Source organism: Chlorocebus sabaeus, chromosome 23, assembly GCF_047675955.1.
Source record: "Chlorocebus sabaeus isolate Y175 chromosome 23, mChlSab1.0.hap1, whole genome shotgun sequence".
In the NCBI taxonomy this organism is placed as follows: Eukaryota; Metazoa; Chordata; class Mammalia; order Primates; family Cercopithecidae; genus Chlorocebus; species Chlorocebus sabaeus.
The window spans coordinates 42,832,902-42,860,105 of record NC_132926.1 but is presented as its reverse complement, the minus strand read 5'-3'; the positions used below and the strand labels follow the sequence as shown (position 1 = coordinate 42,860,105).

The window sequence follows — 27,204 nt, the reverse complement described above, 5'->3', positions numbered from 1 at the left end:
TTTTAGATATGTGACTGGAAAGATTGGAAAAGCATATCAGTTTTAATGCTTGTGTGTGTGTTTGTGTGGGCTGTGGTATTTTGGAAGAGCACCATGGAGGAGGAAGTTTTGCAGTTATGCACCAAGGGACACCAAGAAATATTAAGTAAGTCAGAACAGTACATTTTAAGTCGATTTGCATAAAGTTCAGAAATGCAAAATTAAGGGTACATACATTAAGTAGTCAAACTTAAAAACAAGGGGAGGGAGTCATTTGAAATTGCTATGTAGATTTATTTCCAAGGTCTTTTTAATATTCTGTTTCATATTTGTATATACATTGGTTTGTATAATATATTGAATGATTAAAAGGAGGTGCTAGGCCTTGAGAAAATTACTAGTATTACATGAAATGAGAGAGGGATGCATCCCAGCTATTAATTTGATTTACACAAGCATAGAGTAGTTTCTGTAAATGGAATAGCAAGCAGACGTTTCTATAAGGTGTTTGGTTATGGATGGGGAAAAGGTTTAAAGAAGTAGAATGGAACCAATATATGAAAGGCATTGAAAATTACATGTGAGGCAGGGCACAGTGGTTCATGCCTGTAACCTCAGCACTTTGGGAGGCTGAGTCAGGAGGATCAGTTGAGCCCAGGAGTTCATGAACAGCTCAGGCAACATAGTGAGACCTTGTCTCTACTAAAAGTGTAAAAAGTTAGTCGAGTATAGTGGTGCGTGCCTGTGGTCCCTGCTGAGACGGGAGGATCACTTGAGCCCGAGAGATTGAGTCTGCAGTGAGCCAAGATTGTGCTGCTGCGTTGGGCAACAGATTAAGACCCTATCTTGAAGGGAAAAAAAAAAAAAAAAGGAAATCATAGTGTGGATTTCATGTGGTAAGTGGTAGGGAGTAGTAGGTTTTTGAGCCAGGAGAGTGTGAAATGAGTGATGGTTCAGGTTGTTTTTATTGAAAGATGGTGAGGTGTGAGCTTTGATGCTAGGAGGCCAGCTAAAAAGCAGGGCTAAGATTATGGCAGAGAGAATAGAAAGGTAAGGTCTATGGCCATACCACCCTAGACGCACCTGATTTCATCTGCTCTTGGAAGCTAAACAGTGTTGGGCCTGGTTAGTGCTTGGATGGGAGATAGGTTGAAGGGTGATTTAAACACATGTTGGCAATAGAGAATGAAGAAGGAAGATGTTTAGTTTGTCCACTTTTACTAGAATTACTGCAGTATAGTGTATTGTTCTTTATCTTACCTGTTAAAAGTTACTACCAGTTAGCTCACACCTGTAATCCCAGCACTTTGGGAGGCCAAGGTGGGTGAATCACGAGGTCAGGAGTTCAAGACCAGTCTGGCCAACATGGTGAAACCCTGTGTCTACTAAAAAATACAGAAAATTTGCCGGGTGTGGTGGTGTGTGCCTGTAATCCCAGCTACTCAGGAGGCTGAGGCAGGAGAATTGCGGGAACCCAGGAGGTGGAGGTTGCAGTGAGCTGAGATCGCACCATTGCGCTCCAACCCCGGCAACTTGTGTGAGGCTCCTCTCAAAAAAAAAAAAAAAAAAGTTGCTACCAGTGAGTGAGATGCGATCTCGGCTCACTGCACACTCCACCGCCCGGGTTCACGCCATTCTCCTGCCTCAGCCTCCCGAGTAGCTGGGACTACAGGTGCGCACCACCACGCCCGGCTAATTTTTTGTATTTTTAGTAGAGGTGGGGTTTCACTGTGTTAGCCAGGATGGTCTCAATCTTCTGGCCTCGTAATCTGCCCGCCTTGGCCTCCCAAAGTGCTGGGATTACAGGTGTAAACCATTGCGCCCGGCTGTTACTACCAGTCTTTAAAACTGTTTTTGAAAGCTAATACGTGGTTACTAGTATGACATTAAAGTTGACACATGAAAGAGACTATGGTCCAGATAAAAAGTTTATAAGCTCTTTATTCATGTGTCTTTGGATCTCAGTCCTCTTACCTCTAAAAGTTTTTCTCATCTAAAAATAAAGAAAAATAGATTTTACCTTCCTAGTTTTATGAGGATCAGATTACACCAAATGAGATGATTACTGTGGTGCTGTGTGCCAGACACTATTTTAGATGTTTTATGTAGACTAATTTTTTTTTTTTTTTTTTTTTTTTTTTGAGACGGAGTCTCGCTCTGCCGCCCAGGCTGGAGTGCAGTGGCGGGATCTCAGCTCACTGCAAGCTCCGCCTCCCGGCTTCACGCTATTCTCCTGCCTCAGCCTCCTGAGTAGCTGGGACTACAGGCGCCCGCCACCTCGCCCGGCTATTTTTTTGTATTTTTTAGTAGAGACGGGGTTTCACCGTGTCAGCCAGGATGGTCTCGATCTCCTGACCTCGTGATCCGCCCGTCTTGGCCTCCCAAAGTGCTGGGATTACAGGCTTGAGCCACCACTCCCGGCCGACTAATTTATTAAGTCTTCTTTTTGAGACAGTCTCGCACTCTCACCCAGGCTGGAGTGCAGTGGTGCAATCTTGGCTCACTGCAGCCTCTGCCTCTGGGGTTCAAGTGATTCTTCTGCCTCAGCCTCCTCAGTAGCTGGGATTACAGGCACATGCCACCACGCCTGGCTAATTTTTGGTGGGTTTTTTTGTTGTTGTTGTTTTGAGACAGTTTTGCTCTTGTTGCCCAGGCTGGAGTGCGTTGGCACGATCTCGGCTCACTGCAGCCTCCGCCTTCTGGGTTCAAGTGACTCTCCTGCCTCAGCCTTCCGAGTAGCTGGGATTACAGGCACCTGCCACCACACCCAGCTCATTTTTGTATTTTTAGTAGAGACAGCGTTTCCCCACGTTGGGCAGGCTGGTCTCGAGCTTGTGGCCTTAAGTGATTATCCCACCTCAGCTTCCAAAGTGCTAGGATTACAGCCGTGAGCCACTGTGCCTGGCCTAATTTATCAAGTCTTTACAGCCTTATGAAGTAGGTATTATTTGTATTTCCCCCCACCCTTTTTGGTGCAAGGTCACACAGCTGTTTGTAATAGAACCAGGATTCATGCGAAGGCTTTTGGGCCCCCAAGATTTAGTATGTATGAAATAAAAGTTGTACAAATGTTGATGGAAGTCAAGAGAGTAGGGCTCTTAGGGATACAGAATGGAGCCTTTTTTTTTTTTTTTTTTTGGAGACAGAGTCTCACTCTGTCACCCACGCTGGAGTGCAGTGGCACAATCTTGGCTTACTGCATCCTCCACCTCCTGGGTTCAAGTGATTCTCCTGCCTCAGCCTCCCAAGTAGCTGGGACTGCAGGCATGTGCCACCACACCTGGCTAATTTTTGTACTTTTTTTTTTAGCAGAGATGGGGTTTTGTCATATTGACCAGGCTGGTCTCGAACTCCTGACCTCAAGTGATCCTCTTGCCTCAGTCTCCCAAAGGGCTGGGACTACAGGTATGAGCCCCCACACCCAGCCCAGAATGGAGCCTTGAAATAAATCACTGATTTTCCTTAAGCAGAGAAGAAAGTAGAGAGCCAAGTTTCTGTCGAGATCAAATAGACAGTGAACATCATCAGGTAAATGGGGTAACTTTCTATCTTGTAAGACGGGTTTACTCCATCAATTCTGTGTAGTTTCAATCTGAAACTATTTCTTGCTTGATTGAAGGTCACTGGGAAAAAAATTTAAACCTAGGAAGACAATATTATTTCAGGTCTGAGTGGGAGTTTCTTACACTGGTTAACAAGTAGTGTTCTATCTTCTCAGCAGCTGTTGCCACTCTGCAACACTCATTAATTAGCCTAAGGATCAGGAAGTGGACTAGAAGTTGACTTCACATCTGTTAGATGGATTAAGAGCAATGGTCTTAAAGCACTTTTGAAAATACTCAGGCTTGTTTTTCAGCCTTCCTGGCACTACACTCTTTTTTCTTTTCTATTGTATGATGACACATGCTACTTTACCACACCCGGCTAATTTTTGTATTTTTAGTAGAGACGAGGTTTCACCATGTTGGCCAGGCTGGTCGCAAACTCCTGACCTCAGGTAATCTGCCCGCCTTGGCCTCCCAAAGTGCTGGATTACAGGTGTGAACCACTGCACCTGGCCTATTTTAAAAACTTAAGGCACTCAAGGTACATGCCATACTGAGATGAGATTGTGACACTCAAAAACATAGCATAAGATTTGAAAGTGGCTGGAACTCTAGGGGAAAAATGGAGGAGTACCTCAGCACACTTCAAAAAACAAACCCTTAAATGAAATCATTGTTACAGAATATATTAGGAAATATTATATACACCAACATTAAAATGAAAACTTCTAGTACCTTTAAAATGGAAACTATGGTAAGTTCTTTGTAAAACCATTATAAAATTTAATAAATGAAGAAAAATTTAAAGAGTAACTGAAACCTGTTGTTGAATTGAAAATAAGTTGGATGCTTGGTTTGAAAGTCCTGACCACAGGAATCAATATTTTTGTGTGATTTATGACAAAAATCAAGCAGTTGCCTTTCCAAATGCTGCTTTGAAATTACTGATAGTCAGCTATGTCTGCCATCTGCCAGTGACATGGGTTAAGACATTTTTACTAAATTGGTATTGTTGATTGCTGTCTAAAATGTATTTGGTATATTTTCACATGAATAAGCTAATAAATGATCAAAGTGATTGGCCTTGATAGAACATTTGAAAAATCTGAACATTTTTTGCAGTTCAGAAGAGGAAAATACAAGAAACTGTGGTTTTCTAGCTGTTGCTTGTAAGTCTCAATGTGAAGTTAAAGGATTAAAATAATGTCATGAAGGTATTTTTTTCTCCGCTTATCTCTATTTTTATGGTTAAACCGTAAATAATCTTTTATAGTTTTATGGGTAAACCATCTCAAATTAGTTGTGTGTGGTTTTTTTTTTAATTCTGTCTACAAAGACTGAAAAGAGAAAAATTTATTTTTTTGTTTGTTTTGATTTTTGAGACAGATTCTTGCTCTGTGGCCCAGGCTGGAGTACAATGCCACGATCTCAGCTCACTGCAACTTCTGCCTCCCAGGTTCAAGCGATTCTCTGGCTTCAGCCTCCTGAGTAGCTGGTACTACAGGTGCGCACCACCATGCCCAGCTAATTTTATATTTTTAGTAGAGACGGAGTTTCACCATGTTGGCCAGGATGGTCTCAATCTCTTGACCTCATGATCTGCCCGCCTTGGCCTTCCAAAGTGCAGGGATTACAGGCGTGAGCCACCGTGCCCTGCCAGAGAAAAATTATTTAAATGACTGATTATCTCACACAGTTGAGAGCATAGCTGAAGATCCATGTAGAGTAGTAGATACCTCTTAGCATTTTGGGAGGCCAAGGCAGGAAGATCGCTTGAGCCCAGGAGTTCGAGACCAGCCTGGCCAACATGGTGAAAACCCCTGTCTATCAAAGCTGTGAAAATTAACCGAGCATGGTGGGAGCATGGTGGCGTGTGTCTGTAGTCCCAGCTGGTTGGGCTGAGGTGGGAGGATGGTTTGAGCCTGGGAGGCAGAGGTTACAGTGAGCCTGGGCAATGGAGGAGTCAGACACTGTCTTAAAAAAAAAAAAAACAGCTGAAAGTCTTTTCATTTTTTTCTAATAACTTCTAAGAAACTAAAGTTGGCTTGCGCTTATTTTAGTAATCATGCTAAATAACCCTCTGAAAGAATGACTAAGGACTTACAGGTAATCTTTAAGGAAATTTAGATCTGGAACAGCTGTTTGCTTCTGTTCTCCATGAATTTTCAGGGTATGTGAAAATTTTCAGAAATATTTTAGTACTCTATTTCTTTTAATTGGAGAAGAAAAAGCCAATAACAAAAATCAGATTCTCATGGAATGGGATGTAGAATATTAACTGAAACGTTTCCTAACCATACATAGGGATGATATTCAGATTTGTTTAGATGTTGAATGTGAAGCTGACATTTTTAAACAGCTTAAAATTGTATCATAAAATAGTTTTAAGTTACAGTTTTGTTTTGAGTTGTCTATAAAAATGAATTTTTAAGCTCATTTGTTCAGAATTTGGTTATCGGGCTGGGCATGGTGGCTCACGCCTATAATCCCAGCACTTTGGAAGGACGAAGCAGGGGGATCATGTGAGGTCAAGACCAGCCTGACCAACGTGGAGAAACCGTGTCTGTACTAAAAACACAAAATTAGCTGGGCGTGGTGGCGTGTGTCTGTAATTTCAGCTACTTGGGAGACTGAGGCAGGAGAATCACTTGAACCCAGGAGGCAGAGGTTGCAGTGAGCTGAGATTGTGCCATTGCATTCCAGCCTGGGCATGAAGAGTGAAACTCCATCTCAAAAAAAAAAAAAAAAAGAATTTGGTTATCAAGATTGTAGTAAATGGCATTTGTGAAGTGAAATTGTGGGTAATGTTGATAGTTTTTAGGGGGGTGCAGGTGCTTTCTTTTTTGGAAGTGAAAGGTTCTGCATTGATGGGCATTTACACTATTACATAGAGATTTAAAATAGGTAATTTGGATTTTGACAATAAATGTTCTCCCAAAGCTACTATATTCAAAATTGTTTTAATCTCTAGTGCAGTTTCCTATAAAAAGGCAATTTTATAATTACAGGAAAAAACATATAGTAAAAGAAGCTAATCTTTTCTAAATCTTAGTAAATGTCTCAATATTGTGCTGCCTTTACTAATAGGCAGTGGGTCCCATGTGAATGAACCTTTAAAAGTGGCTTGTACATCTTATGTTCAGCATTGACATGATAGAGGAACTGTTTTCATAAATGCTTTTTCAACAATGCTGTCACATCTGGTTTCTCCCAACTTTGTTCTAATAAAACCATTTTTAAGAATTTGGTTTATTTGTGGTTTAATCCAAAATCTAACTTAAGTTGCTTTTCACTAATTTTACCCTAATATCCTTGATAGAGTTGCATTTTAAGTTGAAACTGAGTATCTTAAAAATACTAAGGTGGTTGTTATGGAATTACACGTTGTCATGGGATTTACATTGTTTGTCTTGACTCTTTTCTGAGTTTTTCTGACATCCATTTTCTGTTTGTCTTCAGGTTATCCTTTACCTTTGCTTCTCTTAACTTTTCCTTTTGTAGATCCACTGTTTTCCTATGAGCTACCAAAAAATGTAATTGAGAGCTCTGTAATCTAACAATCACATTTCCTTAAAATATGACCATTTTAAAAATTTTAAACATAATTGTAATACCATTATATAATTTCTCTTAGGGAAAAAATAGTTCAAAAGACTGACTTTCAGGAATACAAAGCTTTGGCTACAACATGAAAGTCAAAGCTGCAATTAATAACCCTGATACTTAAACATTTTTATTTTGAAAAACCCTCTAAAGGTTTTGATTTTTAAAATGTGTGTGAAAATTTAGAGGGTCCACCACCATTTACATAGCATCTCAGCCACCATTCTGTGTGGCATTTGTAAGACATATCAAAGAAACTTTCATCCAAAGAAGTCCACTTACTCTCGTCTTTATTAATCTTAAAGCTTAAGTAGTTTACATAGTGGATCTTGTCTAGAACTATTGATAGTTTCTTTGGTGTATTTTCTCAAATTCATCTTTCTTGGTGTGCAAAAACATCTTCCTGTAACTCCAGCCACCTCTTACAGCATTTCTGTGTCTTTTAAAACTTGATTATATCTATTTTTAAAAATCTAGTCTAAATCTTTCTTGCTGCAACTTTTTTTATACTTCCTCTGCACTGTATTTGTCCATTTGTATCCTTGCTTTAATCTATCATTGGCGAAATTGGTCCTGTAATAGACTTGTAACTACTGGATATTGTCTGGTTTTACTGTTAAAGTTTAACGTATTAAGCTACCAGTGCTGAGTGTATTGGTGATCAAAAAATAGAAAATTTAAACAATGCCTTATAGAATTCTGTACGAAACAACTTCAGATTTACCTCTGTATGTAGTTGTGATTATAAAATTGTTTCACTGAAGACGTTATGTATATCTTTTAACTAATGTTTTATGACAATCATGATACAAATTATTTGGAAATTCTTATGTGACAGTTTCTGAGGTACAATAATGATTTAAGAAAGAAAAGAGTTTCATCTAGAAACACGTCTTGGGGGATCATAATCAGAACATAAATTTACCAGGTGATTTGGGCTATTCTTGTGAAAAGTTTACAGGAAACTGTGTAACCAAGATCTCATTTTCATTTTTCCTGTTTTGTGCTGTAGATATGCTGTAGCCCTGAGCATTAAATGAGTACTGATGGATGCTAATTGGGGAGTTCCCTTCTTTTAATCACCTGTATTTTCTGTACCTAGGTTTTTTCTTGGGAGGGCTCCTATTCCTGTACTGACCAGAGTTAGTTCTCCTTACTTTAAAAGATTAGATACGAAGAAAGCACTGCCTGATGTAGGATGGTCAGTAAGAAGGCAATTAGTTATATAACTTAAATTTGGGCAGCAATCCTTAAAACTATAGGAAATGACTTATTTTTCTTATTCACATCTATCTTCACCTCAAATTGATTTTGCTGTATAAAGGTCTCAGCTATTATGTTTGGTCTTATATCTTATATTAGGTACTTGAAACCTAAGCTTCATTTACTTATGATTTTACTTGGTTCTTTCTGATAGTGATAATAGGTCTCATTTTCCAAAGCACAATACAACTGATTCATCTTTGACTTGCTGACCTTGATTTTTTTTGTTTTTAGTCTTCTCCTGGAACTTAAGCATCATACTATAGGGTGTATTTTTATTCTTCTAAAAGAAGAAACCCATCTATATTTTTACCAAAATTTTGATGTACTCAGACATCTAACCTTTCAATTTACATGTTTTTAAACTCAGTATGAAAGTCCCTTTAATAGTTAAGCTTTAGCGTGAAATACTACTTTTTAAATATCTATATGCAGGCTCTGCATACATCAGGAATCTGTTTAAGATATGTAATAAATTCCTTGTAAGTTTGAGATCTTAAATGTTTTTTTTTTTAAATCAACATGATGCATAAGTTTTTTTTTCTTAAAAAAACGGCATCTGCTTAAAGGGATTTATGACTAAAATTGCTTATTTTTCTACAGAGTTGTCTGCTGGTTCTCAGCTTGAAGAAGATTCTGCAGTCCTTATTGATCCTTTTTCTTGGCGTTACCATTTTTTGAAGCAAAGTTAACCTAGCTTTCTAGTTTGAGCTTTCTTTTTGGCCGTCTTTAAAAAATTTTTTTTTTTAATCTATAAAGTAGACAAGAGCTAGTTCTACAATGTCCAAGTCATTCCAGCAGTCATCTCTCAGTAGGGACTCACAGGGTCATGGGCGTGACCTGTCTGCGGCAGGAATAGGCCTTCTTGCTGCTGCTACCCAGTCTTTAAGTATGCCAGCATCTCTTGGAAGGATGAACCAGGGTACTGCACGCCTTGCTAGTTTAATGAATCTTGGAATGAGTTCTTCATTGAATCAACAAGGAGCTCATAGTGCACTGTCTTCTGCTAGTACTTCTTCCCATAATTTGCAGTCTATATTTAACATTGGAAGTAGAGGTCCACTCCCTTTATCTTCTCAACACCGTGGAGATGCAGACCAGGCCAGTAACATTTTGGCCAGCTTTGGTCTGTCTGCTAGAGACTTAGATGAACTGAGTCGTTATCCAGAGGACAAGATTACTCCTGAGAATTTGCCCCAAATCCTTCTACAGCTTAAAAGGAGGAGAACTGAAGAAGGCCCTACCTTGAGTTATGGTAGAGATGGCAGATCTGCTACACGGGAGCCACCATACAGAGTACCTAGGGATGATTGGGAAGAAAAAAGGCACTTTAGAAGAGATAGTTTTGATGATCGTGGTCCTAGTCTCAACCCAGTGCTTGATTATGACCATGGAAGTCGTTCTCAAGAATCTGGTTATTATGACAGAATGGATTATGAAGATGACAGATTAAGAGATGGAGAAAGGTGTAGGGATGATTCTTTTTTTGGTGAGACCTCGCATAACTATCATAAATTTGACAGTGAGTATGAGAGAATGGGACGTGGTCCTGGCCCCTTACAAGAGAGATCTCTCTTTGAGAAAAAGAGAGGCGCTCCTCCAAGTAGCAATATTGAAGACTTCCATGGACTCTTACCGAAGGGTTATCCCCATCTGTGCTCTATATGTGATTTGCCAGTTCATTCTAATAAGGTGAGTTAACGCAACAGATGCTTCTAATTTCTTTTACATTGTAGTGCCTATTTACCTATATCTTTGACTCTAATTCTGTAGTCTGATGACATTGAGTTGATCAAGCATTTTTAAACTTTTGAGAACACTTACTTTATTTGGAAGGTAATTGTTTTTGAGCATTTTAAACCAGGGCTTTACATTAATGTATTCTGCCTAGATTACTTCTGGCCACAAAGCTGTCATCCACTGAGATTATCTTGTTGGTTTTTGGCATCAATATGTTCTTCTTAATCATATATTTAAGCAGGTTTTTTTGTCTGCTTTGTTGAATTAAGTATTTTTTTTGCAGTCAATGTGCTCTGCCATTCAGGATGCTAGATTTCAGCTCTCCATCTGTCTTGATTGCTGATTTGTATGTAGTAAAGATGTATTCTTGAACAATTCTCTTTTTTTCCTTATCTGTGGCTACAGGGAAAGAGTTAATGTAGAGCCCTGGTGTTTGTTTCAGTATGTTTCATATTTTAGATTAGTTCATTCTTCCTTTTTTAATTTCCCTTTAATACAAACTTTCATACTATGACTGAAATTTTTCATCATTTTTTTTCTCCTTTTCCACAACTTTCTTAAACATACTTCAGAACTCACTTTTTATTATCCCATATTACATCTATCCCTTTAGAGACTTGGACAAATCAACTACTACAGTATCCTGCTCTGTGTTCCTCATAAACAAATTCTTTTTCTGAGTTAGGCTTAGACTTCTGATATAGTCATTTGAAAAGAAAATCTAATTCTCCTTTGCTTTAATTATCACATCTACCAAAATGGGAACTTTTTCAAAATGCCCTTTTAAATATGTTGTCCTTTCTCTTTCAACTTTTTCAGTGTTACTCATTCTGACTTTTTTCCCCCCAATATATGGTGCAGTTGACTTAAAGTCATCGTTATAGCACCCCACTAGCTTGATCTATAATCTGTGACCATCCATTTTTCCTGATGTGCTCTACTTAACTGGAACAAGTTGCTGCCATGAAATTGATTTGATGGTTACTGTTACAGGGTTTTTCTTTACAGTAACATCTGGAAGGGTCATTTTCTTTTCATAGCTAATCCTTTGATAAGCATTTTTTAGTAAGTGAGTATGGATTTTTTTTTTTAGTAGACTAAATCATACCATTGTTTTTAATATTCTGTTAAAGAGTATTACCAGTCACTCCCTTTCCTTATGTTTGGATCTCAGTATTTTTGTCGTTTAATCTTTAATCTGTACCAAAGTAAATTAACATAAATACTAAATTTAGGTTTATTTAAACATTTAAGAAGATGTATTTTCATTAAGAAATACAACCCCAAACTCACAAAAGCCAGCAAATTTTAATTGGTATATGTTTTGGGTGTTACCTTGTCCTAAATTTGTTGGCTCTACTAAATATATCATAGAATTCATTTTAGTTTTTGATCAGCACTAAACTTTAAATTTTAGGTCCCGTGTGAATTGATAGAACGAAAAGGTCCATTAAACATTGGTGACTCCAATTTTTTCTACGTTATTTCTTGCCTGTTTATAAGGAAATAATAGCAGAAATGGCAATGTGACCAATATTCTCAGAAAGGATCTCTAAATTCTGAGGAAAATAGTTACAGTGTCTCAAATGAGAGTGATGTTAAGGGACTTAAAAAATCTTTGCTACTGGAGTCATTAAGCTGTTGGGACATCATAAAGGAACACAACGGAACCATGAGAGGACTTAGAGAAAAGTTTCTGTTTTTATGTATGATTATGCTTTTTTTCTCCAAATTTTGCTACCTTCTAGTTCCTGAAGAAGGCTAATAACTTAAATGGATCTAAATTAACAAAAGAGCAGTTTTTACATATTTTGATGAAACTATGGATTCAAGAGTAAGATACCCTACCCTAGTGCAAGAGGTACTTTTCGCCTGTAAAAATGCTTAGGTCCTAGCCAGTTTTGGTGTTCTGTCAATATACTGAGTACATTTGAGAAGTATTTTAGAGGCCTTATGTTTAATTCTGTGGTTTAAATGTGTAAATTGGACCAACTTTAAGAAGTTTAAACACATGGATTATCTGAATTTCTAGTTTTCTAGTTGCCTTACTATGTTTTTTACGTATATGCATTCTATTGAAAAAATATTTAAATATTCACTTTAGCAGTGGACCCTCTATAACCGCTATAGAAATGACCTTAGAGAAAATTTCTGTGATGGAAGCAGATAATGAAAAATTTTTAAACATTTAATCCTGCTCTCTGGTATTGCTGCATAACTTGGAAAATCTGTTCTTTTTACTTATTGGTATTGTTAAATAGTTTACATGATCAAAAGTTCTTACTGTGAAGTAAAAAACTTAAGTAGAAAATAATTTAATTTGTCATGGAGTGTCATTATTTTTAGGTGACTTAAAGTGATGGTGTTGCTTTTATTTCTTTCTAGGTCATTTTAGATCATCAAATTGCTTTTCTTTTTTTTTTCTTTCTTTCTTTTTTTGAGATGGAGTTTTGCTCTTGTTGCCCAGGCTGGAATGGATGCAGTGGCGCAGTCTCGGCTCAGCTCACTGTAACCTCCACCTCCTGGGTTCAAGCGATTCTCCTGCCTCAGCCTTCCAAGTAGCTGGGATTGCAAGCATGTGCCACCACGCCCGGTTAATTTTGTATTTTTAGAGACAGTGTTTCTCCACGTTGGTCAGGCTGGTCTCGAACTCCCGACCTCAGGTGATTCACCACCTTGGCCTCCCAAAGTGTTGGGATTACAGGCGTGAGCTATCGCACCTAGCCATCAGATTGCTTTTCTATGCAATCTCAAGCTTCTCAGCTTCCTTTCACTTAAAGAAAATTATCCACTATAGCTCTTTGGCTGTCTTGTCACTTGAGTTTATATTAAGTTACTCTTTTTTCTGCCATTCTGTAAGTGCTTCCCAAATTCTTTTTTTCTGTCTATAGTGTAAGGTATCTCAAATACATCAAGGTGAATGTAGTTTTCCTACAGAAATGTCTGACTTTAAAAGGTGTGTAAATCCTTTATTAATCTGATTTTGCAGGAGTTACCTCAGTGTAGAGTCCAGGAATATAGATTTTTATAAAACTCTTTCACTTAGTCCTCACCATAAACCAACCAGTAATAGATTGGTAGTACACATTAGTCATGGGTGAGTTTGGGAGGTACATGACTGCTTTTTTTATTTTAGTCTTCCTTCTATCACTTTTGAAAGAGCAGACACACTTTTCCTGTAAGTTGGAACCTTTAAAGAACATGGAGAATTGGATATAATTTCTGTTCAGCTATGTATCCTTTCTAGCTCCTATGAAATAGAAGCATGGCTAGTAGGATAACATTTATTCCTCTCCCAGAACTTAAGAATATTTTAAGTAAAATCTGAATATTTTTAGTTCAGAGAATTCTAAGTCATTAATGAGTATTTGTTTAATTAATCCTTCCTTTTTTTTTTTTTTTTTTTTTGGGAGAAGGAGTCTCGCTCTGTGTCCCAGGCTGGGGTACAGTGGCGCGATCTTGGCTCACTGCAGCCTCCGCCTTTCGGGTTCAAGCAGTTCTCCTGCCTTAGCCTCCCAGGTAGCTGGGATTACAGGCGTACATCACCATGCCCAGCTAATTTTTTTTTTGTATTTTTAGTAGAGATGGGTTTCACCATGTTAGCTAGGCTGGCCTCCAACTCTTGACCTCAGGTGATCCGCCTTCCCTGGCCTCCCAAAGTGCTGGGATTATAGGTATGAGCCACCATGCCCAACCAAGGCTTCTAAATTTTGTGAACTTACCTGTGGTTCCTCTGGCTTACAGCCATTTTTATTTTATTTTATTTTGTTTTGTTTTATGTTTTTGAGAAAGAGTCTCTCACTTTGTAGCCCACGCTGGAGTGCACTTACGTGATCGTAGCTCATTGCACTCTCCACCACCCAGGCTCAAGTGAGGCACGTACCACCACACCTGCCGGTTTTTTTGATAAGAGACCTGGTTTCACTATGATGTCCAGGCTGGTCTCAAACTCCTGGGCTCAAGTGATCTGCCTGCTTTGGCCTCCCAGAGTGCTGGGATTATATGCGTGAGCCACTGCACCTGGCTCTTACAGCCATTTTAAAAATGGTCTCCAACTAGAAGTCAGTGGTCCGTTACTTTCCAGTTGAAACTTTAGATAACCCAAATAGCTGATGATTGTAGAGCCAGCTGGAGAGATCTTGAGTTCCTTAACTATTAGCCATTATTTTAAAAAGAGACCTGGAAGTAGTTTATAGCTTTCAGCATTTTAAGAAAGGTACCATTCTATTTGGATGAGTTCCATTTTAGTTCACAGGATTTTATTTATTTATTTATTTATTTATTTATTTATTTATTTTGAGATGGAGTTTCTTACTGTCACCCATGCTGGAGTGCAATGGCATGATCTTGGCTCACTGCAACCCCCGCCTCCCAGGTTCAAGCTATTCCTCTGCCTTAGCCTCCCAAGTAGCTGGAATTACAGGCACCCACCACCACTCCCGGCTAATTTTTGTATTTTTAATAAAGATAGGGTTTCACCATGTTGGCCAGACTGGTCTCAAACTCCTGACCTCAGTTCCTCCCAAAGTGCTGGGACTACAGGCCTGAGCCACTGCACCTGGCCTTTCACAGGATTTTAGATAATTTTTCTAGAGCATAGGAATGTACCTAAACTGTTGTCATGTAAATATAAACCCGTTTTGTTTTTTGTTTTTTGGTTTTTTTTTTAAAGGATCCCATTTATAAAATACCAATCTGCAACTTTTTGAAAGCATGTATCTTGTAATTTGGTACCTTACTTTAATTTAGTTCAGCTTTCAGTGAGCTACCCCCCTTTAAAAACACATCGCCTGACCATGTTTTATATTCCAAATATAATTGTATTGGGTAGTGTGGGTGTTACAGAAATTAAAATTTGTGGGAGTTTGTGAAACATCCATAAGAGTTGTAAAGCAGGAATTGTAAAACAAGACTGCTTTATAATCAGTTCGGTTTTTTTGTTTTGTTTTGTTTTTTTAAGCACATTCCATGTGCCTCGCAAGGGTCTGATAAGCAGTTTACCTTTATAGACTCATTTGCTTTTCACAACAACCCTATGAGACTATTGTCCCAGTGAATTTAAATAACAGGGACCAAAGATTCACATCTTTGTAATTTGGGAATGGAACCTAGGCAGTCTAGGCAGAGCCCAGTTTTCCTGACTCCTCATTCTTACATTGCCTAAAAAGTTAACTCATTTATATCTGCATTTTTTTCTAAAGAAATTATTTGAAATAAGAGTTACTTCTTCAATTTAAAATAAACCACGAAAGAGTGATAGTGATAGAATGTCATGTTTCCCTCCCTTAATTTGTTGAGGCATTCCTTAAATTTGCTTCTTTATTTTGGGGAAATATAAAGAAAGCTTAATATTTTGATAAATGGGATTCATTTTCTAGAAAAGCCATTCCTGTTGAATCATGTTAGCATTTTATGGTAATGCTAATCATGGTGCATTTTTCATTCACTGTGTATTTAATAGGTAGTAAACCTGGAACATCCTCAAAAGCTGGATGTGATTAAAGTTTTTGGTTTGTTTTGTTTTTGGCGGAGTCTTTGTCACCCAGACTGGAGCGTGGTGGCCCAATCTCAGCTCACTGGAATCTCCACCTTCTGGGTTCAAGAGATTCTGCTGCCTCAGCCTTCCAAGAAGCTGGGACTACAGGTGTACACCACCACGCCCGGCTAAAGTTTGTATTTTTTGTAGAGATGGGGTTTCGCCATGTTGGCTAGGCTGGTTTCAAACTCCTGGTCTCAAGTGATCCACCCACCTCAGCCTCCCAAAGTGTTGGGATTACAGGTATGAGCCACCGTGCTTGGCCTAAAAGATTCTATTTTAACTAATTGTTCAAATTTATAGTATATAGTTTCTGGAAAAGTAGATAGAAACATGGATGTTTTATCATTCAGAGTACTCTAAAGTAGCATACAATGAATACTTCAGTTTGGTCCACAGTAAAAGTTAATAAGCCTTGCTAATCTCAAGGTTAGTTACTACTCTTGATCTTTATTAACTCTATATCTTTTCCCTGTCAAATCTCTTAAGTATGTTGACAAGTTAATCCAGTTTTTCCAAGAATGTGCATAGCGTATTTGAGGGCAGGATCAAGCCTCAAGGATTCAGAGAAATGGTTTTAAATTAAATCAATGTGATTTAGTGAATGGGCAGGTGTTTGTACAGCCTGTAATACTGCATAGACATTAATGTCCTAGAGTTTGAATGGTTCAGATGAAAATATTTTAGCTTTATTTTTGTTAATTCTACTAATTTACTTTGCTGCAGGAGTGGAGTCAACATATCAATGGAGCAAGTCACAGTCGTCGATGCCAGCTTCTTCTTGAAATGTAGGAGTTTGAAATACCTTTAAAACGTCCTTATCGTGAATCAGAATCAGCCATTATTGGTTTTTGGGAGTTTATCATTTACTTGTAATATCCACAATGTTAATATCACATAGTGGTACTGTATGGGCAATACTATTTACAAGTAAAATGTTTAGATCTGGAAATTTCATATTGAATATTAGATGCAGTAATAATGATATTTTGTTATTTAATATTTCTAGGATACATACACATTGGTCATAGAAATTGATGATTTTTACTAGATATAGTGAAAGATAGTATTTGATATGTAGAGTGGATTCACAGTAACATTTTTAATAATACGTGCTTTAAAAATGCAAAAGATACAGAAAAGAGGGTAGGTTATTAAAAGATTCTAATTCTTTGTTCAGGAAAATCCTTGGTGGTGGTTTTTTTGTTTGGTGTTTTTTTTGTTTTTTTGTTTTTTTGTTTTTTTGTTTTGCTTTTGAGATCTTTGGTTTTTGAGTTCAGGCTGCTACCATGAAATGGAATTCCTAAAGAAAACTCCCTGCTTAGGCAGCACACAGTGCCCATTGTTCACTGGAGTTGGAATTTTCACATATGCCTAACTCTGTTGGGGCTATTCTTTCTTTCTAATGTCACAACTCAACTATGCTCTTGGTATTAATATTGGAGAAGGAAAATCTGTGCTCTGTTCTTGTTTCTATGTAACCCACATTTCTAATTCTTTGTGCAACACTTCCTCCTTACAATTTAACCAATAGAGGAAAAACTTAAATTTCAACATTATCTACATTTGCAAGCAATATAAAACAAGTTTATTCTCGTGGATTATTTTGAAGTTCTGAGTTTTTTATTTTGAAGTATCTATAGGAAATGCTTTAAAACTATATTTCTAACACTTAGACTCTCAGATAACTTTACTAATAAATGATCTCTATTTTAGAGGCCAAACAAGGCTGTTTTGTGAAAAGGACAGTTTTATTTTAAAGTTAATTTTCTGGTCTTTTTAAAGCTACCCAGAATGGAATCCTGACAATGATACAGGACACACAATGTAAGTTAAATTTTTTAAGCTACCATTTGTAAAGGAGATCAATGTAAGGAATTCAGGTTTAACTTTCAACATTTCATAAAGTATTTTCAGAATTTCTTTACTGAAAATGAGACTTGGATAATTTCACTTCGGTTAACAATTTTTAGAATATATATTATGTAGTAATTTGTACTTTTTTATTGTTAATGTAGACTTTGATCTAGTTACTTCACAGATACCCTGAAAGATTGAAGTGGTTGTGGTCATATGTTGGGGTGCTTTAGCATTAAATCTTAATTCTTTCCAATGGACCTCTTTATTATGATTTATATTTTATGTCTTCACTTTACTAGGGGTGATCCATTCATGTTGCAGCAGTCTACAAATCCAGCACCAGGAATTCTGGGACCGCCACCTCCCTCGTTTCATCTTGGGGGACCAGCAGTTGGACCAAGAGGAAATCTGGGTAATTATATAAAACTCATGTTACTTTTCCTTATAGAGCCCTTACTGAAAATGTTTATTTTTTTGAGACAGGGTTTCGCTCTTATTGCCCAGGCTGGTGCGCAGTGGCGCGATATTGGCTCACTGTAACCTCCGCCTCCTGGGTGCAAGCATTTCTCCTGCCTCAGCCTCTCAAGTATCTGGGATTACAGGTGCTCGCCACCACGCCCAGCTAATTTTCGTATTTTTAGTAGAGATGTGGTTTAACCACGTTGACCAGACTAATCTTGAACTCTTGGCCTCAGGCGATCTATCCGCCTGGGCCTCCAAAGTGCTAGGATTACAGCTGCGAGCAGCTGTGCCGGGCTGCAAATTTTGCTGCTTTATTTGAGACAGAGTCTCACTCTCTCTCCCAGGCTGGAGTGTAGTGGTGCGATCTCCGCTCACTGCAACCTCTGCCTCCCTGGTTCAAGCAATTCTCATGCTTCAGCCTCTCCTGAGTAACTGGGATTACAAACGTGTGCCATCACACCCGGCTAATTTTTGTATTTTTGGTAGAGGCAAGGGTTTCGCCATGTTGCCCAGGCTGATCTCAAACTCCTGGCCTCAAATGATCCATTCTCCTCAACCTCCCAAAGTACTGGGATTACAGGTGTGAATCACCACACCTGGTCCCTTTCTAAAAATTAAAGGCAATGATTATAGGTGAAAGAAGGCTCATTTAAATATTACTCAGAAATAACATTGCATGAAAAGTGATGGTAATCACATATTTGTAAGAGCTTTTCATTTGTGTTTGGAAGATGTGCATTTTTCAGTAAAATTGCTTTTTTAAGCAAGTGTATTGATTACAAGACTGAAAACTTTCTCTTCCCATAAAGGTGCTGGAAATGGAAACCTGCAAGGACCTAGACACATGCAAAAAGGCAGAGTGGTCAGTAATGAATGAAGCTTTTGCTTTTACTGTATTTACGATTTTGGGGAATATGATTTGTCCTAAGTCCTTACTAGTGGAATATGTATCATGGTCCTTATGGGTTGATTGCTATAATTTGAAAACCATCAGGTTTTTATATGGCTTTGATAATAATTAAAACTTTAAATTTTATATGCCCATAGTCCAGTGAGCTCACCTTGATTCAGCATCTTGGAACCTTTGCTGTCCAGTTATGTATACAATATTTAATTTAAAAATCACTGCAGAGACTATGTTTTGACACTTTGAAGTAGTTTAACCATTTGGCTATGGTCAGAAAGAACTTACCCAGTGACGTTTGATGTGTAGTTTTAAAATTCTCTAGAATGTTATGAGTTGTTGTTTTACTTACACTCCCCTGGTTAATTATAGATTATAAAAAGTCCTAATGCGTAATTGGTTTCATATTGCTTTAAAGAGACTTAATTGCTTGTTTTTTTTTTCCCCCTAATGGACAGGAAACTAGCAGAGTTGTTCACATCATGGATTTTCAACGAGGGAAAAACTTGAGATACCAGCTATTACAGCTGGTAGAACCATTTGGAGTCATTTCAAATCATCTGATTCTAAATAAAATTAATGAGGTATGAATTAAAATAATGGTATTATTCATTTATTCATGCCACTAATATATTTTCTATAAGAATTAAATGATTTTGTATTAGAAAAATAAAACTCAAGGTAGTCTTAAGTTTATCAAATGCGGAATGTCGTAGAGGAAAAGACCAGTAGTGATAAATGTCAATAATAATAGAATGCTAATGGATTATTAGTAACTGTAAGTTATGATCCTTAGGTAGTAATTGTCATTATACTACTATAAAAGCTGTAAAAGGAAAATTCTGTGGAAAGCCATTTCAGGTCTATACCAAAATGATGGTTTCAAGTCATTATTTTTAGTCCAATAGGCATAGTAAATAATAAAGTAATGCAGTAGAATGAACTAATCTGAGGTGGTCCTTATAATAAAATAGCAAATTGGCAACATTGTTTTGTGGGGTTTTTTTGTTTCTTTGTTTTGGGAGATGGAGTATTGCTCTGTTACCCAGGCTGGAGTGCAGTGGCGCAATCTCGGCTCGCTGCAACCTCTGCCTCTTGGGTTCTAGTGATTCTCTTACCTCATCCTCCCAAGTAGCTGGGACTACAAGCGTGCGCCCTCACACCCAGCTAATTTTGTATTTTTAGTAGAGACAGAGTTTTACCATCTTGTTGGCCAGGATGGTCTCAATTTCTCGACCTCGTAATCTGTCTGCCTCGGCCTCCCAAAGTGATTACAGGCGTGAGCTACTGGGCCTGGCCTGTTTTTTGTTTTGTTTTTTAGTTCTTGAAAGTATTTTCTACTTAATGATTAAATATATCTGGAAAGATTTGGGGCATTGTTATTTTTTAGGAAGAAAAATCTGTAGTTCAGTGTGAGAAGGCTGATTGGAAAAAATAGAGAAATAACTTTTTGTACAATTTCAGGCATTTATTGAAATGGCAACCACAGAGGATGCTCAAGCTGCAGTGGATTATTACACAACCACACCAGCGTTAGTATTTGGCAAGCCAGTGAGAGTTCATTTATCCCAGAAGTATAAAAGAATAAAGGTAATGTTTATTTTTGCAAGCTGTATATCAGTTTAACAAATCATTTTAATATTTATTAACTTTGGTTTTTTAAAATTACTGCTAAGGCTGGGTGTGGTGGCTCACGCCTGTAATCCCAGCACCTTGGGAGGCCAAGATGAGAAGGATTATGTGAGGCCCAGGAGTTAAAGGCAAGTCTGGGCAACATAGTAAGACCTCGTCTCTATAAAAATAAAATAATTGGTAAAGACTAGGATGTTTTTAACTGTTAACTAATAATTATTGCATGTTTTTCCTTTTGTTATTGTTGTTTATTAAAGAAACCTGAAGGAAAGCCAGATCAGAAGTTTGATCAAAAACAAGAGCTTGGACGTGTGATACATCTCAGCAATTTGCCCCATTCTGGCTATTCTGATAGTGCTGTTCTCAAGCTTGCTGAGCCTTATGGGAAAATAAAGAACTACATATTGATGAGGATGAAAAGTCAGGTAATACACATAAGGAAGTTTTAGAGAAGATAATTTATTAAAATCCTTTAAGATTTTTCAGTATGTGACGGGGCGTGGTTCCTCACGCCTGTAATCCCAGCACTTTGGGAGGCCAAGGTGGATGAATCACCTGATGTCAGGAGTTTGAGACCAACCTGGCCAGCTTAGTGAAATTCTGTCTCTACTAAAAATACAAAAATTATCTGGGCGTGGTGGTGCGTGCCTGTAATCCCAGCTGCTGGGGAGGCTGAGGCAGGAGAATTACTTAACCGTGGGAGGCGGAGGTTGTAGTGAGCTGAGATTGCGCCACTGCACTCCAGCCTGGGTGGCAGAGCGAAACTCCCAACTCAAAAAAAAAGTATATGCCTATTTTTAGTGATGAAATCTGGAGGACGAGTTGTTTCATTTCATCCTTTTGTTGTTGTTGTTGTTCTTTTATTTAAAAAATTTAGAGTTAGCCAGGTACGGTGGCTCATGCCTGTAATCCCAGCACTTGGGGAGGTGGAGGCGGCTAGATCACAAGGTCAGGAGATCGAGACCATCCTGGCTAACACAGTGAAACCCTGTCTCTTACTAAAAATACAAAAAACTTAGCCAGGCGTATGCCTGTTGTCCCAGCTGCTGGCAGGGTAATGGCGTGAACCCGGAAGGTGGAGCTTGCAGTGAGCCAAGATCGCACTGCACTCCAGCCTGGGTGACAGAGCAAGACTCCATTTCCAAAAAAAAAAAAAAAAATTAGAGTTAGGCCAGGTGCGTTGGCTCGTGCCTGTAAATCCCTAGACTTTGGGAGGCTGAGGCCGGAGTTGCCCAGGAGTTTGAGACCACCCTGACAACATACTGAGGCCATATCTGTACAAAAAAAAAATTTAACCAGGCAAAGTGGCGTGCTTGTACAATTTTAGCTACTCTGGGAGTCTGAGGTTGAGTGGAACACTTAACCCAGGAGTCCAAGGTTGTAGTTAACTATGATCGTGCCACTGCACTTCAGCATAGGCAGTGGAGTGAGAGCCTATCTCAAAAAGGAAATAAGAATGAGAAGAACATCTTTTCTGTTTTTCTTTTTTTGTTTTAAACACTTCTGTAATTCAGCATTGCAAGTTTATGTTCTTCCAGACTTTTATTTTTCTTATAGTATTTTAATATCTTCTAGGCTTCTACTTTTTTGCAGAAATAGTGTATATAGATGGTTTAGTATTTGGCACTACAGTGATTCTTGGGGATTTTGTAAACCTGACAGGTTGGTTTTTTGGTTTTTGGGTTTTTTCTGAGATGGAGTCTCGCTCTGTTGCCCAGTCTGGAGTGCAGTGGCGCCATCTTGGCTCACTATAACCTCCCGCCTCCTCGGTAGCTGGGACTACAATAGGCACACTCCACCAGGCCCAGCTAATTTTTGCATTTGTAGTAGAGATGGGGTTTCACCATACTGGTCAGGCTGTTCTCGGTATTCCTGACCTCAGGTGAGCCACCCGCCGTGGCCTCCCAAAGTGTTGGGATTACAGGCGTGAGCCACTGTGCCCAGCCCTATTCAGTGACTTTTTAATTCTGTGCTAAAGATTAAAATTTTTAGCCGGGTGTGGTGGCTTTCACCTGTAATCCCAGCACTTTGGGAGGCCAAAGCAGGAGGATCGCCTGAGTCCAGGAGCTCGAGACCAGTCTAGGCAAGATGGTGAAACCCCAACTCTACAAAAAATACAAAAATTAGCCAGGCATGGTGGTGCATGCCTGTAGACCTAGCTACGGCGGGGGCTGAGGTGGGAGGATCACATGGGCCCAGCACAACGAGGCTTCAGCGAGCCAAGATTGTGCCACTACATTCCAGCCTGGGTGATACAGTGAGACCCTGTCTCAGAAAAGAAAAAAGGTAATGAAGATTTTCTAACCAGTAGGTAGAATACATAATAAGATTTTATACAATTTTATAAAATATAATGTGCTTTGTGGTTTCTCTTTTCTTGTGTTCTTTTCTTTTCAAGGCTTTTATTGAGATGGAGACAAGAGAAGATGCAATGGCAATGGTTGACCATTGTTTGAAAAAAGCCCTTTGGTTTCAGGGGAGATGTGTGAAGGTTGACCTGTCTGAGAAATATAAAAAACTGGTACTGAGGGTATGTAGTGTTTGATTTGTCATCATTTAACAGCCTGTTTTTACGTATTTAAAGCCGCAACATTCTTCTAAACATTTTTGTATGCTAAAAAATACAGGATTCTTGAAATGTAAGTTTATTGAAAGAGGTAAATCTATTGAAAGAAGTAAGTTATTGAAAAAGAGCAACTTTTTTTTCTGGTCTTTAATGGCAGAACTAGTCTTCCCTAGAGGACACCTTCATTGCTCTTATCTGTTTTAAGTTTTTAATAGCTTTCTGCTACCAGAATGCTTTATTTTCCACTTCTCTGTTGGTATGGTCATAATGATGAATGTCTGACTGTAGGCAGCTTAGGTTCTTGGATAAGGTTATGGGGATTGAATAAGCTGAGTTGATTATAGGGATCATCTCCAATTATTAATTCACTGGATAATTGTGTATTCTGCAAATGTATTATTTAACTTCTGTAAAACTTGTCTTTTAGATTCCAAACAGAGGCATTGATTTACTGAAAAAAGATAAATCCCGGTAATTTCATTTTGTTTTTCATATGTGTGAGTATATTCAGCTTAACTTTTTCAGATGACAAATTAATTGTGGTGTGTCCTTTTGATTTCAGAAAAAGATCTTACTCTCCAGACGGCAAAGAATCTCCAAGTGATAAGAAATCCAAAACTGATGGTTCCCAGAAGACTGAAAGTTCAACCGAAGGTAAAGAACAAGAAGAGAAGTCCGGTGAAGATGGTGAGAAAGACACAAAGGATGACCAGACAGAGCAGGAACCTAATATGCTGCTTGAATCTGAAGATGAGCTACTTGTAGATGAAGAAGAAGCAGCAGCCCTGCTAGAAAGTGGCAGTTCAGTGGGAGATGAGACCGATCTTGCTAATTTAGGTGATGTGGCTTCTGATGGGAAAAAGGAACCTTCAGATAAAGCTGTGAAAAAAGATGCAAGTGCTTCAGCAGCAGCAAAGAAAAAGCTTAAAAAGGTAAAGAAATAATATTGGTTTGTTTTAGTAGAACATTAGATCAGATCAGTGTTTCAAGTTATTTACCTAAGCAGTGTCAGATAAAGAGAATTACATGATTTAAATCGAAAATAGATATGAACCAGAATATAAATATTTAAATCTAAACTCTGCAATAAATAATTAAATAAGACATTTTGTTATAGTTGGCAAAAAACATCAGCTCAAAGAGGAAACTTAGTAAAAATGAGGGAGAAGGACTCAAAATACATGCTTTTGTATTGTAGTGGTAGCATATAGGTAGGCAGCCTTATAGTGTAGCTTTTAAAAAAATAGTTGTGGTAGCATATAGGTAGGCAGCATTATAGTGTAGCTTTGAAAAAAAAAAATACAGGACATGAGTTTGCAGTAAGTTAATTGACCCAAGATAGTTAAAACTTTTGCCACTCATTCAAAAATTATTGAATAATTTTTCCTATTTGAGATATGTTGGCCTGGTCAGATACTTTAGTATCTTTTAAAACAATATTATTTGAACATGTAAGTCATTTAGAAGACACATATAAAGTGAATATAAATATAAAAATACACACGGTGTAAAGAAGAGTAAAACAAAAGACCCACATTGTGCTGCCTGCCTTGCTTAAGGAGTAGGGCATTAAAATGCCTTTGAGGCAAACTTTTTATGTTAAATGACTCATAAAATTTCGGAGTCAGCCAGGCCCAGTGGGTCACACCTGTAATCCCAGCACTTTGGGAGGCCCGGCAGATCACTGGAGGCCATGAGTTCAGAACCAACATGGTGAAACCCCAGCTCTATTAAAAATACAAAAATTAGCCGGGTGTGGTGGCACATACCTGTAGCAGCTACTCAGAAAGGCTAAGGCAGGAGAATTGCTTGAATCTGGGAGGCTAGCAAAGATCACACCACTGTACTCCAGCCTGGGTGACAAGAGCGAGACTCTGTCTCAAGAAAAACAAGTAGAGTGAAATGAAATTTTTGTCATCCTATTCCATATTCCGTTGGTTCTTTTTTTGTAACATTCAACTCAAAACCAGTATTTACCTCTGGGTTTTTATTTGATGGCTTGCTCAAATAACTTCCTTTATTTTTCTAACTAGAGCTGATCATTATGTTTATATTTATAAATGCTAATAATTACGTTTAATGGCATTTAATAATGCCATACATTTTTCTCAATTCTTTTTATATATATATATATACACACATTTATTAATTTAATCCTCACAATAATCATATGTAGCTCGTACTGTTATCTCCATTCCATAAACGAGGAAAATCGAAGTATGGAGAAGTTAAATAATCCTGTAAGACACAGAGCCAAAATTTAGGCAGTTATTCTTCAGAGCATGATTTTTTTTTTTTTTTTTTTTTGGAGATGAAGTCTCACTCTGTCACCCAGGCTGGAGTGCAGTGGCATGATCTCGGCTCACTGCAGCCTCCACCTCCCAGGTTCAAGTTCTCCTGCCTCAGCCTCCCAAGTAGCTGGGATTACAGGCGCCCAGCACCACACCAGGCTAATTTTTGTATTTTCAGTAGAGATGGGGTTTTGCCGTGTTGGCCTGGCTGGTCTTGAACTCCTGATCTCAGGGTGATCCGCTCACCTCAGCCTCCCAAAGTGCTGGGATTACAGGCGTGAGCCACTGTGCCTGGCCCAGAGCTTGGTTTTTTAGCCATTACACTATTTGAAACTGAGCGTTTGCTCTAAAGAGTATCTGTAATATACTGTCTTACAAAGGACATTGCTCAACTTTTACCAAATCAAGTTTTTTACACGTTCACTAGCAGCATTGTAGTCTCAGAAAAGATAAAATACGAATATTCTTACCTCATTTAACTTCTGCTCTTTGTGTGAGGCAGACCTTCCATTTTTTAGTTTTAAAATAAACTAAATTATTTTTCAAATTATCAGTAATTTTTTGGGAGAAAGGAAGAAGTTATTATTTTGAGCTAATGAATAAAGACAAAGACGCTGCCGGATGTGGTGGCTCACGCCTGTAATCCTAGCACTTTGGGAGGCCGAGGCGGGCAGATCACAAGATCAGGAGATCGAGACCATCCTGGCTAACACGGTGAAACACCGTCTCTACTAAAAATACAAAAAAATTAGCCGGGCATGGTGGCAGGGGCCTGTAGTCCTAGCTACTTGAGAGGCTGAAGCAGGAGAATGGCGTGAACCCAGGAGGAGGAGCTTGCAGTGAGCAGAGATCATGCCACTGCACTCCAGCCTGGGCAACAGAGCGAGACTCCGTCTGGGAAGAAAAAAAAAAAGGCAAAGACGCTATCCATTTCCCTTCAAGTAAAGCAGATGGAAGGGATGCTGCAGGATAATTGTTGCAGAGTAAATTTGTCTTTCTTAACAGCGTCGTTTCCCAGGGAGTATGGAAGGTTTTGTCACTCTAGATGAGGTTGGTGATGAGGAAGATTCGGAACTTCAGAAACTTCGTAAATCGGGCATGGCATTTAAATCTGGTGACAAAAATGATGATGGTTTGGTTGAAATTAAGGTGGACAAGATCGAGGAACTTGATCAAGAAAACGAAGCAGCGTTGGAAAATGGAATTAAAAATGAGGAAAACACAGAACCAGGTGCTGAATCTGCTGAGAACGCTGATGATCCCAACAAAGATACAAGTGAAAACGCAGATGGTCAAAGTGATGAGAACAAGGAGGACTATACAATCCCAGATGAGTATAGAATTGGACCATATCAGCCCAATGTTCCTGTTGGTGAGATTTAAGTCTTTGTTCTTCACCTTCCTCACTGTCCTCAAAACAAACTCTTAGGTTTTAAAATAAGTTTTTAAAGTTGGTCTTACATAAACTGTGATAGCATTTTAAATTTGCTTTGTTTCTATAGGGAACAATTTATAAATCTTAATTGACATATTTTCCTCTTATACATGTCTCTGATTTTGTATTATTTTCTGTTGTCATCCCACAATGTGTTCCCTTTTCTCCTCATAAAATTTCCTGCAAATTGCACATGCTTTTGTTTTGCCTTTCTGTGTTGTTTTTCTGTATTATATTTCTTTTTAAGAATACAGTTAGGTGGGACCTCAAACATCAATTAGGTAAAAGCAAAATATGGTTCTGTTTTTGTTTTCTATCTTAGGCTGTATTGAACTTCTCAGAAACATGTTTCATTTAAATTATGTTGACAGGTAAAATTGTGAATACT

The 27,204-nt window shown here is 38.3% G+C and overlaps 1 protein-coding gene across 17 annotated transcripts in view; it reads left to right on the top strand.

The window, feature by feature from the left end:
- Positions 1–27,204, top strand: part of MATR3 (matrin 3) — a 37,022-nt gene that overhangs the window by 5,201 nt on the left and 4,617 nt on the right. For 3 of the 17 annotated variants that reach the window (XM_008014614.3, XM_008014615.3, XM_073010659.1), the window contains exons 2-13: positions 8,994–10,082; positions 16,393–16,454; positions 17,452–17,493; positions 17,826–17,938; positions 18,798–18,850; positions 19,351–19,476; positions 20,357–20,482; positions 20,782–20,949; positions 22,923–23,054; positions 23,518–23,561; positions 23,653–24,022; positions 26,531–26,753. In XM_008014614.3, the coding sequence (XP_008012805.2) occupies positions 9,171–10,082; positions 16,393–16,454; positions 17,452–17,493; positions 17,826–17,938; positions 18,798–18,850; positions 19,351–19,476; positions 20,357–20,482; positions 20,782–20,949; positions 22,923–23,054; positions 23,518–23,561; positions 23,653–24,022; positions 26,531–26,753 (2,371 nt within the window). In that variant the 5' untranslated portion in view covers positions 8,994–9,170. Of the gene's footprint in view, positions 1–124; positions 146–3,288; positions 3,508–8,993; positions 10,083–16,392; positions 16,455–17,451; positions 17,494–17,825; positions 17,939–18,797; positions 18,851–19,350; positions 19,477–20,356; positions 20,483–20,781; positions 20,950–22,922; positions 23,055–23,517; positions 23,562–23,652; positions 24,023–26,386; positions 26,754–27,204 lie in introns of those variants that run through there. The other 14 variants (XM_008014610.3, XM_008014613.3, XM_038009651.2 and 11 more) reach the window with 9 other exon arrangements.